Source organism: Anas acuta, chromosome 2, assembly GCF_963932015.1.
Source record: "Anas acuta chromosome 2, bAnaAcu1.1, whole genome shotgun sequence".
Classification (NCBI taxonomy): Eukaryota; Metazoa; Chordata; class Aves; order Anseriformes; family Anatidae; genus Anas; species Anas acuta.
This window is the reverse complement of record NC_088980.1, coordinates 45,953,422-45,972,433: the sequence shown is the minus strand read 5'-3', so window position 1 is coordinate 45,972,433 and position 19,012 is coordinate 45,953,422. Positions and strand designations below refer to the sequence as shown.

General features: G+C 37.9%; 1 protein-coding gene across 2 annotated transcripts in view; it reads left to right on the top strand.

The window, feature by feature from the left end:
• The window catches only part of LARS2 (leucyl-tRNA synthetase 2, mitochondrial), a 104,003-nt gene that overhangs the window by 69,497 nt on the left and 15,494 nt on the right, over positions 1-19,012 (top strand). For both annotated transcript variants that reach the window (XM_068674616.1, XM_068674615.1), the window contains exons 13-18: positions 1,634-1,732; positions 4,515-4,652; positions 13,123-13,226; positions 14,402-14,584; positions 16,269-16,438; positions 17,439-17,516. In XM_068674616.1, the coding sequence (XP_068530717.1) occupies positions 1,634-1,732; positions 4,515-4,652; positions 13,123-13,226; positions 14,402-14,584; positions 16,269-16,438; positions 17,439-17,516 (772 nt within the window). The remainder of the gene's footprint in view (positions 1-1,633; positions 1,733-4,514; positions 4,653-13,122; positions 13,227-14,401; positions 14,585-16,268; positions 16,439-17,438; positions 17,517-19,012) is intronic.

Here is a 19,012-nt window from a genome sequence, read left to right as displayed (position 1 = left end):
TTAGTTGCATTTAATATCTAGAATTAATAAGGAAAGCAAGATGGAAAGATATGAAGGTCTGTGAGTACTCAGATTTGAGCTACAATAATGTTAGCAATCATAAATGGAAAGAGATGCCTAAGTTATTCATTGTTATACAAGTTCAGGTAATTGTGTTAGTTGTCTGAATATCGTCTAATCAAATTACAGTATTGTGCCTGTTATATAAATTCTGAAAGATGTCCATGCTGTCTCTGTGTTAGTGAGCCATGTCCATTTAGAGTACAAGCAACAGCAGAGGCACGAAGCAGATATAATTATGGTTCAATGACTATAAAGTATTCTTGCTTTTCACTGTTTCTGTATAATGCAGTTTAATTTTGGCCAAGTCTGCTTATACGTGAAACTTACACGGTTATTCTGTATTCAAAACAAAACAAATACAAAGAAGTAAAATTCCTTTGCTACATTATTCCCGTTGAAAGAAAAGCTTGCTGATAGAGATGGATGTGGGGCAGAGACAGAGTGAAGGCAAATGCTAAACCTGTGATATTCTCATCAACTTGCCTTGGCAAGCCAAGCTGAAGCATCAGGCAGACAGGCAGGTACATGTTGCAGCTCAACCATCAAGACTACAAGACTACAGACTACAAATGCAGCTGGAAAAAATTAAATAGCAAAGGCCCGTTTATTAAGTAAATTCATTACATGTATACATACATGTATTTACTGCATGTAACTTTGCATGCATTTATAAGTTGTGTCCATTTGTTACATACAGCTGGTGATACTAAATATATTATACACAAGCTTGTGACAGGTTGCAAAGGCTTACTTTAGAGAAATTGCATTGTTTTCGCAGTAAAGTTTTTAAAGAGAGATCTATTGCAACAAATGGAAATTTATTAAATGTAATTATTGACTCCTACAAATAAATAATTTGTTTGGGAGAAATTAGAGGAAAATAACCCGAGCTTCTAAAATGTCATTTAAAACTATTTCTCAGTGCTGCCAGTGTAACTCCTAGCAAAAAATCGATTCTCAGTAATTACAAATTAAAATTGTGCTGCAAGTTTTAGAAGAGATTTGATACATCTCAGTGAAAGTCGAAACTGAACTAAGTTCATTTTTTTCATAGAGATTATAAATGGAATCTGAAAAGACATTTTTGTAAAAACAATCAGTGAGAGGCAAACACCTGCTCCTTCTGTTGAGTGTTTATAAAATGATTTGTTTGCTGGTACCTGGCAAGTGTGATATATATACAGTACTCACTAACTTTAAGGCAAAGAATGCTTGTCTATGCTCTAAAGCTTGCTTAGTCTTTTTTTTTTTTTAATGACATGTCTAAAAAAATCCAGGAACATGTGATTGAGAAGGCTGTCTTGTACTGTGTAGTCTTCTGCTATTGCTTTATATTATGGATGTTCTGACTCTTTTTTGGTTTGTATTTTGTTTCGTTTAGGATAGAGGAGAAAGGAGAGTTGGTGCTATTACTCACACTGGACTTTTTCTGAACATATCACTCTTCAAGCTGTTCAGACTCTTTCAGTTTTAAATCTAAATTTCTTCATGGACGCTCTGTACATGTTTATTCTTTTTGCCAAGCTTGTCACCTACCTAAAAATAGTTCTTACGTGTCTCTCTGGCTCAGGTGTAAGTCAGCAGCAAGGCGAGAAATTGATACCATGGATACATTTGTTGATTCTGCTTGGTATTACCTGAGATACACTGACCCTCACAACACTGACAGGTAAGGTCCAGATGCAGGGCCATCTGGTGGGCAAGCCAACTTTACAGAGTAGAAGGGAAGAAAGGAGGAGGAAAGAGGCCAGATTTGCTGGTGCTTCTAGCTTAACTGCTTTTGCAGAAGCCAGTTTAAACCCATGTGCTAACCTGGTTTTGTGTCTGCCCTATGCCTGAGAGCTGCACAGGGCTGACTAGGAATTGCTCCAAAATTGTGGCATTTGGTTGTTCCCATGCCAGGAAATGCACAAGAGCAGTACATGTAGACAGTGTTGTATAAGTGCAGGAGCTACGAGGGAAGGGGCAGAGTTTGCATGAAAGGGCATTATAAGGCTGGGGCATAGTGGAAATGTTCAGCTGAGAAGCTAAAGATAGTTGTTAGTGAAGGATGCTGTCAAGAATGACAGCCTACCATGACTCTCTCTGAGATTGTGGTAATTTGCTTTGAGCATACCTTCCTTGGTAATATACTGAGTATTTTGATGTGTAGACAGATAGCACTTTTCCACTGGGAAGGGAAGGAATAGTATGGTGTAACATCCAGCTGTGAAGAATTACACCTTAATTTCTTTTCTTCAGAGTTCCAGTAACTCTGGCTACTTCATCATGCACAAAAGCAAAGTGAAGTGGTATCAGAGCAAGCTTCTGCTGTGTATTATTACTTTGACTAAATTAGTAATTAGTAAAAAGAGATTTTTCATGGGTTGTGTGTTAGTGGATGTAGCATGAGGAGTATGGAAAGATAGATGTAGTTACTTAGCCATTTATCTGCATCGTAGTCTGCCTGTATTAGCACTGCTGATAGTGCCTGGAGGTGTTGTCACACCAGCATTAAATCAGCCTGCAGAGACTGACTCAGCTGTCTGAAAGCATTTCACATGCACTGGCCAAATTAGATTGCCACCTACAGTCACTGGATGGCTGGCCATTACCATTTCTTGAATATTTTGAGAGCCATTCTGGAGGACAGTATGATGGCAGCAAATTTGAGGAATATTTTTCATGTCAGTCAGTTATTGCACAGATAAACGGAAAACGTCCAGGAAATGGCTTCTGTCATCCTGATAACTTATGGGAGATAATGAGCTTCATGTTGGTGAATGAGTCTGGTGGAATGTATTTTGTTTTTCTTATTGACATTTCCATTTTAGTATTCTCGATGTCTGTGTAAAGTGTCTTCATGTATATGGAGCACGCACACTTTGAGAAGGTCACATCAAGAATGCCATTCAGGTGTCTGTTTCGGCTGCTTGATTTTATATGAGATATGGGTAAAATACAAAAGTATTTTTTCTTGTTCCCTTTTACAAAGAGGATTTAGTGGAACAGTACTACTATGTAGTGTAATTAAGATAAAAAGAGTTGCATTTTTGATATTGATACCACATATAAGGATATTTGGGGGTTGATTATTTATTTACATATTGCCCTGAACAATGTCTAGGTGCATGCTAGGTACCAAGTGATTTAGGTATAGCTGGACCAGTTATTTTTTTATATTGGCAGCACACATCCAGGTAATCCATAAGTTAAACTAAAGAAAACTCTTCTGTGAACACTTCTGTTTCACATTAGTTACTTTCTAGTGACAGTGTGAATTCATTGTTAATAATATTATTTAAGTGAAATGGATTGCTTTCTCTCCAGTGACAATTTGAAATATTAACAGGGACTTTTCCTGATGAAGATGAAAGAGTCATATGCAACATCCAGCTGTCAAAGTAACCGCTTAGTGTAGCTGAATATGTTTTATATTGAAATAAAAGCATTTGTATGGATTTCTGTACTAGATCTCTATTTCCATTTTATATATTTGTTAATTTCTGAGCTACATATACTCAAACCTTTATTTCTGTAAGTCATTTCATAAACCCAGAATTTGGGAGAATTACTCTGTTGATCTTGGAACTCTGTGAAGAGCAGTCAGTTTTGAATTGTTCCACTAAAGACATGAATGTCACATCCATGATTTGCTTCTGGGGTGATCTGTGAGGAAAAAAGGTGTTGCTATCACAAAAAAAAAAAAAGTTACAGATGGAATAATTTAATAAGCTGACAAACAAACAAATTTGTTATAATGGTGCTATAAAGAATACATTAAAGAACATACATGCAAGTAGGAGCCCATTACAGCAGACATACAAATATTTAACAAAGCAGCAAGCAATGCTAAGAAACGATGCAGAGTGGCCTCAAATAATGTAGAAAATATACTATAAAGTACCACCAACATTTACTGTAAATTCACAGAGCATCCTCCAGTTTGAGGACGATGACCTATCTGACTCTTCAGAACGTTTTGCAGCACTATAAGCTGTTACATTGCCCTCTAATGGCAACAATGCAAACCTCCGATTAAAAAAAAAGCAACTGTTTTTAAGTGGGCATGTCTTTTGAGTATATGGTAGTATATTTTCATGTAAAACTTGGTGTTGGTAAATAGTAAAAAATCTAAGGGCTAGCCACAGGGTGTTTATGAAAAAGATTCTATAGAATATAATACTTCCATCACTTTCTGAGGTGATGCGTGAAATCTTAGTTGAACATCTAAAATATATGAAAATAACATTTTTGTTGAGCTGTTTTTAAGTGGAGATTAATTTTTTTTTCTATATGATTCAAAAAGCTTACCACTTCTTAAAAAAATTGAAAGATCTGATAGCAAAATTAAAGTTTTATTGTATATTTGTAGCTCTCATTAAATAGTCTTGCCCAGTCAGATATGATGAGCTACATTAGAAGAGCTGATCTTTCTTCTTCACATTGTATTTTTCCTATTTTTTTTTCAGGCCCTTTAATAGTGACTTGGCTAACTACTGGATGCCTGTGGATTTGTACATTGGAGGAAAGGAGCACGCAGTTATGCACTTATTCTATGCCAGGTTTTTCAGCCATTTTTGCCATGACCTGAAGATGACCAAACACAAGTAAGCCTTACATATTTCTATAAAAATCTTTCAGATTTCATTTGTCTAGCAGGAATGTTATTGAACATTGTTATGATAATAGAACGTATAGGTCTGAATTTTTCTGCTCATCAGTCTTGGCTAAATACTTGGTTTCTTACAGTCTGTTACATTTTCTGTATGTATGCATACATAGCATGTTTATTTACTACATGGTTATTAACTGGCTCAGAGCAAGTGCTAAAATGTTGCTGTAGATTTTCAGCTTGCAAAAGGTTACATAAACGAGTAACTTCAGGCATTCTGAGTAATGCTGTTATTTCAAATTATTTTACTTCCTGCACACTAATACCGTTAATTCCAGTGGAACCAAGTAGATGTATAAAACTAAGCACTCCTGTAATTCATTGCAGTTTTGGAGCTGAACAGTACAAAATATGTCTTTTGGTAATCAAAAGCAACATATTTTTTTCTGCTGTTAATTTATTTTTATTCAATTACTTTAATTTAATAACTTTTAACTACTCTTATTACTGATGCTGTTGTAGCCCAGTTCATTATCCCTTGTTTTGGTTAGGAGTAAAGCTTGAGGCAGAAAGGTGAGTCATTTGTTGTTCTATTCTTTGTTCTGTCAGGTTCCCAACTTGATGACCCAATTTCCACTGAAATTCTGCCCTTTTGTACCTTAAAATGCCATCCCAGGAATGCCTCTACTGAGAGGATGCTAGTGGCAGAACAGTGAAACATTCACCTGTATTCTGTCCTGTTCTCCCATCAGCAGAGATGTTTGAATACATTAAGTCAGAACGAGTGATCCCGTAACAATAACTGCTTAGTAATTTCTTAGCTGGCAACTCCTCTGCATTCATTCTTTACTCCCAAAACTTGATGTAAAACCTACATACATGACACTGAACTCTCTTAAATGTAGTGGTTTTGCTACAATGCTTGAATTTAAGTAGCCGTACGCCAGAAAAGATGGAGTAGGTAATGGGGCCAGTGGAATATTTCCCTGAGTTATTTCATAATCATTTGATGAAAAGAGGTAATTCTGTTTTCATTACTTGTTCTTGCATGCAAAATAATTTACAGTGCAGATGTATTTGAAATTGTGGATGATTTCTGTACCTGTGGTTCACCCTGTTGCCTCCAGCTTGCTTAGCTGCAGCAGGAAGAGCTCCTTCCTTGACAGAATGGGCCTCTGAAAGCTGATCCTTTCTGTCATAGGCACTATTTCTTTTAGAAGAGAAATTCACAGCTTTTTCTTGCAAGCAATTTCAGGCTTGACAGTGCTACAAAATGCTTTACAATGCTGATCTGTCAGCCATCTAGTGGAGTTGTAACACAGCAGCAAAAAGAGTTCTGCTAGTCAAATTCTTCTACCTCCCTAAACAACATTAACTGTGGTGGCTGAAGTACTGTTACTGTAAACTGAGACCACAAGGAAGGGGAGATTTGCTTGCAAAGTAAGTGGTCCTCCACTCTGGTGTGCAAAAAAACCTAAGAAGTTTGGAGAGGACAGCTTGGCTGATAAGGTGCTTCCTGAGTGACCTCAAGCACTAAAAAAAAAGCACACAGAGAGTGGAAGTAGGAATAGGCTACCCCTGGAAGAACGCAGAAGCATTGGCTGGGTAGGCGGGGTGCAATTAGGATAAGCCAAAGCTCATCTAGAATTGAAACTCCTGAAGAAGGTGAAGGCAGTAAGAAGGACTTCAGCAGAAACATTGACAGGAACATCAAGGAAAATGTCGGCCTGATACAAAATCAGACAAATAGCCTAGAAATGAAGGATAATTATTGCCAAAGCTTTTGTTGTCAATGTCTGTGCTTAGTAGGAGAGTTTGGGGGAGAGGGATACTCCACAAAGTAGGGTAGGACTGAGTTAGGGATCAGTTAAGAAAATCAGACACCTACAGGTTCATGGGACCAAATGGGATGCATCCCGGGGTGCTGAAGGAGCTGCCCATCACCATTGCGGGCTGCTCCCTATTGTACTCACTACACTCCCTGACAAAGAGCCCCTCCCCAGCTTTCCCGTAGTTCCCCCTTAGGTACGGGAAGGCCGCTATAAGGTCTCTCTGCAGCCTTCTCTTCTGCAGGCTGAACAACCCCAACTCCCTCAGCCTGTCTGCTCCAGCCCCCTGATCATCTTTGTGGCCCCCCTCCAGACTCATTCTAATACTTCCATGGCATCCTCGTGGTCTGGCTGGGAAGACAGGCTCAAAGAGTCAGTGGTTCAAAGTCTGACTGGTAGTTATTTACAAGTGGTGTTCCTCAGGTGTCATTGCTGAGGCTAATTCTATTTAACATCTTCATCAACAACCCAGACAGTGCAACAAAATGTGCCCTCTGCAGGTTCTTTGATCACAGCACACTGGGAGTAGTGGTGACAGGAATCTCATGAAGTTCAGCAAAGACAAATGTAGAGTCCTGTACACAGAACAGACTACATATGGAAACAGCAGGGGCTGGGACAACTAAGTAAGAAGGTGCACTACAGAGACATGTTTTGGGGGTCCTAGAGAACACTGTTGGATGTGAGTCAGCAGTAGGCATGGGAACATACTGCACTGTGTTAGCAAAAGCATGTCCTGCTCAGTGCTCAGGAAGTCACATCTGGAACATCGTGTCCTCCTTTGAGGCCTCAAGTGTGAGGAACATTATCAAACAGAAGAGGATCCAGTGGCGGGGCACGAAGGTGATTGGGAACTAACACGTGGCATACAAAGAGAGGCTGAGGGAGCTGGGCATGTTCACCCTGGAGAAGAGGAGGATGAGGAGGGAATCTAGTTGCAGTCTGCTGCTACTAAAGGAGGATTAAAAGGAAGACAGAACCAGACATGTCCAGAGAAATGAAAAGAGGTAACAGTCAGCATAGACAGAAAAAATGTGACAGTGAAGGAGGTCAGACACCGGAACGGATTGACTAGAGAGGTTGCAAGATCTCCATCACTGGATATTTTAAAAACTCATCTGGATGGGCCCTGAGGAACCTGTTCTAACTTTGAAGTTAGGTCTGCTGTGAGCAGAGAGTTGGACCAAATGACTTCCAAAGGTCCATTCCAACCTATGATTCTGTAGCTCTATTAATTTGGAATGTGTTTTGTTCACATTCTGCTGTGACAGAGCAACAGCACCAAAGCTGTGCAGTGCAGACTGGTCTAAACGCGGGAAATTTCAGAGGAAGTCTCTAACTTCAATGAAAAAAATGCACAAGAAGCACTGACTATATCTAGTGACAGCAGCAGAGAAAATCAAAATTGCTTTCTGTAGGAGTAGTTTGAAAGACTGTAGAGAATCCCTTTGAGGTCACATAGAAACTCAAGAACTTGCACACATGGAGATGTGTTACAGCAATGCCCCTAGGACCTGTTGTTTGTACTGCTTGTACATGTGTTCAGAATGCAAGATGACTGTAACAAATTCCTCACCATGCATAAAATCGCTTGCTTGCTTTAGCTCTACACAAGTTAAAACATTAGGTGCTTTTAAGCCATGAAGTCAAATTAGGTTGTTTTGATATGGAAATTGCATCTCCTCTATAAATATTCCAACATTTTTAAAATAACATTTTAGCATTTGTCAGAAGCCACTTTTGCATAGTTAGGATTGCTCAAGGGCATATCTCAGAGATCCAAAAAGGGTGAAAGGGTGATCAGAAGCAACAAGCTTACTGTTAGCAAGCTTAAAGTCATGGTATTGAAGCCCACAGCTCTGAGGGAAAATATATATCTTAAACGTATTAAGTGTATTAAAGCATTAAAAAACACTGCCCCCTTGTGCATGTTCACCTTTCTGTAGTAGCTCAGTTCTGTTCACTGATTAAATTACATGTAGGAAAATTCTGCTGCATCTGTAGGTGCATAGTGTTACCTAGTATCCTGACAAATTTTATGAGGTTCCCCCAATAATCTATATTTTTCACTTTGATAGCTTTTCTTCATGAAAATCTTCATTGTTTGGCCCTTAGCCTCTTTACTTTCATTGATTATTTTCCTGATAGTCTTTAATCCTGTATTAATGACAGTTAATATAACAATGAGGTTGCAATCAGAAGTTAAAAATTCCATAATTCAGATTTGCAAAGCAATTTCCTTGCATACAATGCACATTATTACAATAGAGATATTATAGGCCATTCATTTACAGATGTCACACTTTCATATCAAATGCAATGTTTGTTGGCATCTAAAATTGTCCAGGTGTAAATGTAGTTTAAATATCCCCTGGAGATGGAGCATGCTCTTATTTTTTTCTTAATGCATTGAACTGGAAATGGTGGGAAGAGTTGCTCATTTTCTCTAATAATGACAGGACAGCATAAATAGCACCCTCTGGGTACTGGTTCGTGTGACAAGAGATGAAGCTCAAATTGATGTTGTTTTGTTTTAGCAATCTGTAAGCTGCAGCAGTTCTGGATTTAATTCACAGACCAGTCAGCCCTCGCAGTTGTCACCACCACTGGGAGAGGGGCCATGTAGGCAGCTGGGACCAGCACCTACCTCATCTATTCCAGCTTAATGCACCATGGTGTGTGTGTGTTGACACACTCAGGTACACCTGCTCAACCATAGTATTGCAGGTAAAAGTTGCACAGAATTTGGCTCTTCCCTAGGCTTTAGTAATCAGCTCTGTCTGATGAATAATTGTAAATGGAATCTAGCACATCTTCCCTGAAGGATTATAAAGCAATAAAAAAAGTTTATTGTTTCCATTAAGTCAGCAGATAGGACTCTGATAGAAAGCAAATGTGTTGAATAAGAAGGTGCTATTTTTATACAGCTGCATTACAGAATAAAATAAGGTATCTGTGACAGAAAAAGCTTATTCTATAAAGGAAGGGTGTTAGAGCATCTCAAAGTTCATTAGGGACTTGATCACAAGTGTTGATTTTCATTAAAAGCACTCAGCTATTGACTGTATGGTCTGGCTGTTCAATATCGTCTGATCTTTCTTCTGCCTAAAATGATCTGCTCCTACCCCCCTAGGCATTTATATTGTGGCCTCCTATGGGATTGCCAGCTTGTTTCAGATGGATCTAACTGCACATTTCATGAGCTTCTGAACTCAGCTGCCATTGACTGACCAAGGTCTTGTCTCAGCTCTGGGGCACAGTACTGGGCTTTCTCAGCTTCCTAAAGATGTGGGATGCAGACACATTCAGTGAGCTCCCTTGCTAGTGCTGTCCCTTCTTCTCAGTCCGGTATTTATCACTGTTGCAGACTCCACAGACCCAGCTGGGTCATTTGTAATTGGATTGAAAGTCCCACTACTTGCTTTACCCAGGGCAGAGTCAGAAGCCTGAGGATGTGGCACTGAGCAGGAGCACTTAGCTGTCACTCGTGCTTGCTCCTTCATCCATTGTGTGCTCCTGTACAGAGAGATTGGTCTGTCACAGACCTGAACCTGTATAGGAAAATTTCTGAGGGAGAAAAGGTGGGTTACACGCTTCATACCTAGTACGGGTAATCCTTGGAGATGCAAAACAGACTGCACAGGTGAGCACCCATCTGATGTGCAAGATGATCAAAAGCTGCATAAAAAGAAGGCCAAAGTGCCCATACTTCAGCAGTGGTGCAAAAAAGGCAGGTAAAGGCGTATCCTGTTTCAGCATCTTTATAATCTAAAATGTGACTGAGCATCCAGAGAAACTCAAGCCACCTCTTCGTTTATTGTGCTGGAAAGGTCTGGTCTGTCTGTATGGACACAGCTTAGTTTCAATTGCTTCCCAGCCATACTACTCACAAGGTTTTTATGATGCCAGGCCACAGGCTGGTGTTGCAGTATTTAGATCAGAATTACCCCAAGTGCTGTGCTGTGGCATCTTTGCCATTCCCTTCCATAGTCAGGAAGCACACCAGTTTCTATGAAGGGGAAAGTTACAGTTGTACAGCCTTATTAGTGCATATCAGAGTGTCACTCTACATCTGACCATGCGATGGAGCCATTACAACACTGGCAAAGCCACACTGCACATCAGGAGAAATTCATTACAGGGCTCAATTTGTTTCTGAGCCCTGTGTTTATTAGACAGGCTCTGTTTTTCTCGTTTTGGGCATTTCTCCATTCTCCTGCGGTCTCCCACTAGGAACATGTGGAGTTTTTTATTCCCCATACTTGGTAATGTATTTTGTATTGCATTTTTGTAGCCTCTGTCAGCATAAACAAAAATAGGAAATGCTCATTCCTGCATTCAGCTTTTAATAACTTGGCATATGATCTGAACTAACGCTTTGTCATTAAAAAATAAGTGTTCCCTGAAAAATCACTTCCAGTGGAGAATATTATCTGATTTTGATGTTCTGGCTACCACATTAGCTTTATTTTAGTTAGCAACAAGTGTAGCTATTTTAATAATTGAAATCTTAAACAGACTGAAGTACTGAATGGTAGGAGAACAAAATGTTTTTGTTTTTCCTTGGTGGTGTAGTTTATTTAGTTTGTAGAAGAAACTGTCCTGGAAAGTTATCTCCTAAAGTATTTTTGTACTTGCTTGTTGCTGATAGGATTGCAGGACTTTTATTCCCAATATTTGTCTTTTCATTAATTTTGATAATTTGAGATAATTGAGATTTGAGCTGATTATTGCCTCCTATTTTTAAAATACTTTTGTTTGTTTGTTTGTTTCTACTGTCCAAATTTGACTTCATTTTTCATCTCCCTAAGTTACTTTAACTCACTTATAAATACGATGATTTTTCAGGCAACCTGTGTTCAAACCTGACTTCAGAAAATATTTATACAGATCCTCTTACTTCATATCGTTGATAAAAGCAGGTAGCATGGTACAGACCAGTGCTGCTTGGTGACTGAATGGTACACCATGTGCCAGTACTTGCACAGTATTTGGAAGTATGCAAAATATGCAAGGAAGGGAACTCCTGTTCAAACATGAATATATTGAAGATAAAGTTTGAAGCCTGTTGCTTTCTCTCTCCTGATTTAAAGGTTTTCTTTGAAATATCTCCTTGATTCATAGTCATCAAAAGTTTTAAGGAGTAGCATTTAGAAGGCATCTGCTTTAATACAGTAAAAACATGCACATTTATTGTATAATTTAATAATGATTTAAATATTTTATTGAATAAATTACTGTGCTTTAAATCATTAAGTAAATTTTCCTCATGATCGACGTGCTTATATTTCATAAGATTGTGAAATATGAAATAGACACCACAAAAGTAAATAGTGTTTTGGACTGTGATTTTTGTAAACATAAAGTAAAATACAGAAGCCTGTTTTTATTGTTTCTTCTTTAGATGGACAGATTTATTCTAGATTTTTGAAAAATATGTAAATACAAGTGATACATCCTTTGTACACAAGTGTTTTGGTAGACACATGGGGCTTTGTTAGGTGGAATTGTGGGGAATTGAGATATCTTAATGCTGAGCACATGAGCATTAGGAGTTACTGGCCAATACTGAGCAGGACAGATTAGTACATCCTCCAAAATGATGGTCACCAGTGTCTTTGTATCTGAGGATCCCATGGGTAAACTCCCCCAAATCTGTACCCTTTGGATCTGGCTCCATACCTCTTTCCTGGCCACTAAAGTTCTTGGGACTGCTTTTACAACTGCCTTACTTTCCTGACCAAAACCTCTAGAGATTACTTTTGTTGTCCTTTTTCCAGTGAAAACGGTGATAGACATCTGACTCGGTGAATTAGAAATGTAAGATCCTCAGAAGAAGCAATAATGTATCTGTCAACCGGAAAAGTATTTACTTAGAGTTTTTTCTTGCTGAGTGCCCTACTGCCTTTAGCTTTGGTGCTTTTAAGGCTCATTTTATCTCTGCGATACACACATTGAGTGAGAACTTACGCTTCCTGATGTAAACTTTTTTTTTAGAAAATTAAAGTTTTAATGTTCAAGATGCTAAAAATAAAAATTGATCCACTGAAGTGAACTTTCCAGCATTGCCATTTTCTTGTGTACTCTTTTTCTTACAGCTAGGTCTTCACGGTTAGTTCTGCAAAGAGGCAAGGCATGCAAATGCTTATGTTAGAGAAACTACCTTCTCAGTTTATAGAAAGAAATGTGCAGCGAGCATTTGATTTGTTCCAAAATACTGCATTTCTTAGAGAGAAGTTAGAACTAAATATTTCTAAAAAATATAAGGGTTTTGTACTTGCCCACTTCTGCAAATGGGGATTTAGCTTAGACTTGGTAAACTTCCACAGTTGGCCAAGGAACTTCTGTGTATTATCTGTATGCTAATTTGAGAAGTGGCATTGTAATAACTCAGCACTAAATCAGGATGCAAGAATGTGTACAGAATACAAATAAATACCTACACTTGTCAGCCCAGCACCATGAATAAATGCAGAAAGTGCTCTTTCTAAGGTGGCAACCATTTATGCACAGTCATCGTGAAATTCTTGTTTCGTTAAATAACTGCCTGATTGGCTCAACATCTGAGGCTTAATCTAAAGTATGCTTTTGAAAGCTGTTTTCAACATAAACGTTTCTTTATCCTTCCATCCTTAGGGAGCCTTTCCATAAGCTTTTGGTTCAAGGTCTTATCAAGAATCAGACGTTCAGACTAACATCAACAGGCCAGTATTTGAAGAGAGAGGAGATTGATTTCACTGGTAAGAGAAAAAGCATGGGAAAACCAGCACAAGTGCATACAGAAAGTCAGGGACTACTTCAGTTAAAAGAAGACATACAGGACTCAGTGCTGGGAAACTTTGGTGGAGAAAAATGAATCCTTGTAATATCACAATCAGAGAGTGTCTTCTGTGAGTTTGGGATTCATATCCACTGCTGAGTGTAAAGAGACCCTACTAATCTAGCAACTTTTAATTGCAACTAAATACAGAAACAGTGCTATGATATTATTTTAGCTCCAGTGTAGTCCAAAGGACCAGAAGTCAGTTTTGGTAAGACAGTGCTCAGCAGCTTGCTGAATGGAGTAAGTAGTCCCATCAGACAGATAAACTACAAAAACACTGGCAAAGTTAACACAGCTGGTGGTATATTTGGTAAATTTTACATGTGTAATGGGTATAGGAAAAAGTGCTATTTCTCAGTTCTTCCCAGTGCCTTCACTGCATAAGCTGAATCATCTGCCCTTGTTTGGGGAGCTGTAGGAGCAACAAGAGGGGCTTGGTCACATTTGCCTCCCTTAAGCACTTCCCTCGTGCAGCTTTGTTTGCTCTGCTCTTCTCCTGAATACAAATCCCATAAGACCATTAAAAACAGACAAAAGAACCTGTTACGCTACCATTATCTACTATCCTATTTCTTCCATAAAGAACAACAGGTGGTTTTGCTTGGGTGCACCTTTACCAGTGTAAATGCCCCTTTCCATCCTTAAACTCATTCAACAGAGGTCAGGTTATTGCCAGGATAACAATTGGAGTTATAAACCTGGATCCATAAAAGCCAACAGCAGCTCAAAATTGTACCAAATTGGTATACCTATCTAGGAAGTTTTAAATGGTATGGTTATAACAATGCTTAAATCTCAGAGGCTGTCAAGCACGTAGGATGAGTGCCAAAATACAGCTTCCAAATGGTAGAAGGACACTTTCTGTCATGAGGCAATGGAAGTATTTGGATGTTACCTGCATTAAAATATGAAAGTAGGAAAAACTGGGGAGGGAAAAGGGTTATTACTTTTACAATTATTTCCCCTCACCTGCAAACAAACAGCAAAAGAAATAGAAATAGTTGTTTCTTAATATGCTTAGATAACCAAATCAATGGTTGTTACAGGTGAGCAAAATTTGTTTTAATATTTTGTGTATGTCTTAATATTTAGGCACCGAACCAGTTCACCTAAAAACTGGTGAGAAACTCCAAGTCACATGGGAAAAAATGAGCAAATCTAAGCACAACGGAATAGATCCTGAAGAATTAGTGAAAGAATATGGCATTGACACCATACGTCTTTACATTCTGTTTGCTGCTCCTCCAGATCAAGACATTTTGTGGGATGCTAAAAGTAAGTCAAACTCTGTTGTTTTTTTCCTGGTGTGGTACATTTTAAACACAAAATTAAAACAGTTCTTGTTGCCCAAGTTTTTTGAACAGTTGAATAAAAAGATACAATTTTAATGTTTCTTTTAAAAGAGAAGTCACAAAACTATGACACAGAGGCAGACTTGCAAGATTACCGCAAGCAGTTTACCTCTTTAAAGTTAAAAAAAAATATATGTCTGAAAAGCATGTCTCAAATGATACTTTACTCTGAAATAGTAAGAGTGCAAACCTGGATCTTATTTTCTGTCTCTTTTTTTTTTTAAATTATCTACAAATGATTGATTGAAATTGATTATTTTAAGGTTATTTTCTTCATTATAAGATAAAATTTCACAATTTTTACAATTGATGTAAGATTGTTTGCAGTACAGTAACCTTGCAAGCCAATTGTGATAACAAAATAATGTTTAAATTGAAGAAATCAATCAAGTAAACAGAAAATTGTCCTATTAGGTGGATATTGACTTATTAGGAGAATATTAAATACCACTTCTCATTTGCCATGATCCTCCTTACTGGATTTATTTTGATAGTCTTTTGAGGATTGCCCTCCAAACTTCATTCCTTGTCTTCACTTGTGGAAATGAGGACAAGATCCCATGTCATTCTCTCCCCTGTGTGGGCAAGTAATTGTCTACAGTATGCAAGACCAAATGTGGCCAAATTTACCCAGTAGCTTATTACACCATTACTACAGTGTTAGATAATACCTAGCCGGAGTGTTTAGATGATCTACAAGCTTCCGGTATGAACAGGAGATGGAAAGTTTGGGAAGAGCATTGTGTTCTGCGTCCCACCTAGGAGAGTTCATGCGGATCATGCAGACATAGTCAATCGGGTTGTATTTTACTGTTCCAGATGTGCAGGAAGTCTTTCATGTAGTGCAATTGGACACATAATTGGTCTGTGTTAGTCACTCACATGTGTTTTACTTCTTCCACTTTTAGTAGTAGCCCTGGCGGTCTTTTCAATTGCAGTTGCTGGATCAGAATTGGAAGCCCTTATCAGCTGGAACATCTTACGATATATTGCTACTGTGCAGTGCAGTGTGATGTGGTGATGTGCAGTCTAGTAGAAACCTGATGTATCTGGAACAGAGAGCTAAAGCCATATGAGTGCCACACCTCAAGCCATAACGTTAGTAATGGCTCTGTGCCACAACACATGGGGTAGCTCGTAGCAACAAAAGTATATGTAATTTTTAAGATCAGATTTTAGAAAAAATCTCAATTACTAAGAAAATGTATTTGTATATGTATATACACATTTGTATTCTTCCAAGAGATTGAAAAATGAGAGCATGCAGAAGAATTGTTTTCTTGAGTCTTCAAAACACAAGGTGAACACTCTAACATTGACATAACTATATTTAATAGATTTAGCCAATATTTTTGCTATATATATGTTTTAAATCATTACAGAAAATACATCTGTTTTTTATTATTGATTTCTTTCCATTAAGGCAACACAGCATTATTTTTAAAGTGCATTTTTAATTATATTGACATTTTTCATGTAAAACATAGTGTTTTGTTTCAGAATGTTAAACTCTAGCATGCAGGTTCCTTTTTGCTTTTCTTTGAAGTTTTGGCTTCATCCATTGTAACTGAGATCTGTTTGTTTCTGCAACCTTTCATTAATCTCAGATGATGCTGTACTGGGTGTTCAGAGATGGCAGACTCGTGTCTGGACGCTTGTAACCAAACTTATTGAAGCAAGGACTTCAGGAACCATGCCCAATCCTGAGCTTCTCAATAAGAAAGAGAAGGCTGAAGCCAGAAAGATCTGGGAACAGAAGAATCTGGTGATTTCTGAGGTAAAAAAAAAGCACTTACATAGTTTGTAAATGACTAAATAAGTTATTGCTCTTGTAAAAACTATGCCTGGTTTAGAGATCCAAAAGTTGTCCCACAGATGAGTAGATCATAAAGTAATTTTTAAGTAAAATATTCTCTCTATAAGTAATTTTATGAATCTACAAATTTCATAGGACAAAACTTTTCTATAAAGTAGTAACATTTGTATTGGTAAAATTTATCTCCTGTGTGCCTTATTTAAAGGCTGAAGTGTTATGGCATTAAAATGTTGTGAACCTGGGTTTGGAATACCTCCATTTCCAGTAGCACAGCTGTAGGTGAGTTAGTTATGCAGATTATTCCTCACAAGAGTTTTTGATCTGTTTGCTTCACACCTCATTATTATCCCTGCTGTTTCATAGAGATGAAAAAAAAAAAGTTGTTGGAGAAATATATTAGCATATTCTAAAAAATTATTGAAATAATTGTTCAGCTTTTCTTATGTGTTAAGTCTCATGCTGTGTTTAGTGTCAATTCAATTATGCAAGACTTGGAAGGAGATCTAAATACCTGAAAAATTAGCCTAAGACTTTTTTCTATGCTTAAAACTTAACCTGATTTAAATCCTGTGGCCAGGGACCTTCCAGGTCTTTTGACAGTCATTAGAGTTATAATCTTATAATCTTACAATAATTATAATCTATGTACACTCTTTCACCAGCATAACTGAGTTTACACACATGAAGACCTCCTTTTGGAACAAAAGGAAGATACTTTACTAAAGGAAATAGAGTGTGCTCACTAATACACAGTCCTAATTGGTGGTGATTAAAGCTTTTAAAGTCTTGAAACGGATAGAAAGCTAGTCAACTGAATTTTTTATATGATTATTATTTTCATGATTTATATGATTATTATTTGTGGTTTGTTTGCATACCAAAGTGATTTCCATGTGAAAGGTAATATTCCATGTTTGAGAACTTCGATTAATTAGTGACGGCACTTTTCTTTTAATACAAGGTAACAGAGTACTTCACAAAGGATCATTTGTTCAATGCAGCTATTTCTCGACTGATGAGCCTCTCTAACGTACTCCATGTAAGTATGCAAGATGAACAGTCGTGGTTCCGGTATGTCTTTATACAAAGCAAGAGCTGCCTAATCAATAGTGTTCCAAAAGTCACTTACTGTCATTACTGACTCAAGAGTCTTGTGTACACTAGATTGAATTATTCAGATTAAAAGAAGGATGTTCTAATATCACTGTAGTCCTTAAATATACTATGTTTTGTAGGAAGAGCTTGAAAGTCTTAGAGGCACGAGGTTCTCTTGTTTACCTCTGTGTTCTCTATTTCAAAAGGATGCGTTCTGTTTTGTTCTGTTCTTTGTTCTGTTCTGTTTTGAAGCAAGTTGCATATGTAGCTACATATAGTAGCTCTGAGCTCTGCTGTCCAGCCAGTTCTTAATCCACCTCACTGTCTACTCATCCATCCCACGCTTCCTTAGCTTGCCTATGAGAGTGTTATGGGAGACAGTGTCTAAAAGCCTTGCTGAAGTCATCCACTGCTCTCCCCTCATCCACCCAGCTAGTCATTCCACCATATAAGGTTATCAAGTTGGTCAAGCATGATTTCTCCTTGGTGAACCCATGCTGACCACTCCTGACCACCTTCTTCTCCTCCACATCCTCCAGAGAGGTATATATTTGAACACTGATATATTTTGTGACTAAAGAAGTCACCTTTCAAGAACAAATTTCCTTATACCTTATTGATGCTTCCTCTTTGAGTCATATTTGAAAGGAGGAAGTGGGGAGTTGGGTGGAGCTAAATATAGAAAAGAGGTAGTAGTTACTAAAACTTATCAAATCTAGTTTGCACTGACCTCATTGGTATCGGTGATAAGAATTTGCCATCTGAAAGCTCTTCTGTGGTCTGTGTCAAACAAATCACTGTTTTTGGACAATTTTCCAGTAGGCAAGAGCTGGTGATTATCACACCCACAAAATAATTCTCATAAGCTGACAAGTGTTGACATTCTTCCATGCTGTTTCATTAGGGAGATGAATCACAAAATAAATGCAGAATCTGAACTTAGCATGGGATGTAATCATACTGAGTCAAAGCAGAGGCAAAGAAAGAAAAAGTTTATCCAGCTGCCTTTAGTGCTCTTCTTTTCTCTGAGGATACAACAAGCACAGGAATTAAAGTTAAATTTCTGCCAGTCTGGCGCATTTGCAAGAAATGGAAAATTGTCATTACTAGGGCAAGCTAAACAGTTTACTAAAGCAATCTGAACATCAAACCATAGAAGGCTGTGTTGCACTTATCATCCCCAGAACTCCCTTCAGCTCTAAAACATCACTTGGGCACTAAATTCAGCTTTTCTTAAACAACTCTAGGATCCTGTACAAATGAACCTTATTCCAGGAAAAAGCATGCTGCATTCATCACAAATTGACTTTCTTTTGCCAGTAGTTTACCTCTTTAGGTAGCTCTGATTTTATCTAGGCTTGTACTTACCGAAGTGGTAGCATTCAAAATACTATTCAGGGCCACAGGTGTCTACACAGGTATGTGTTCAGTCTCCTGTAC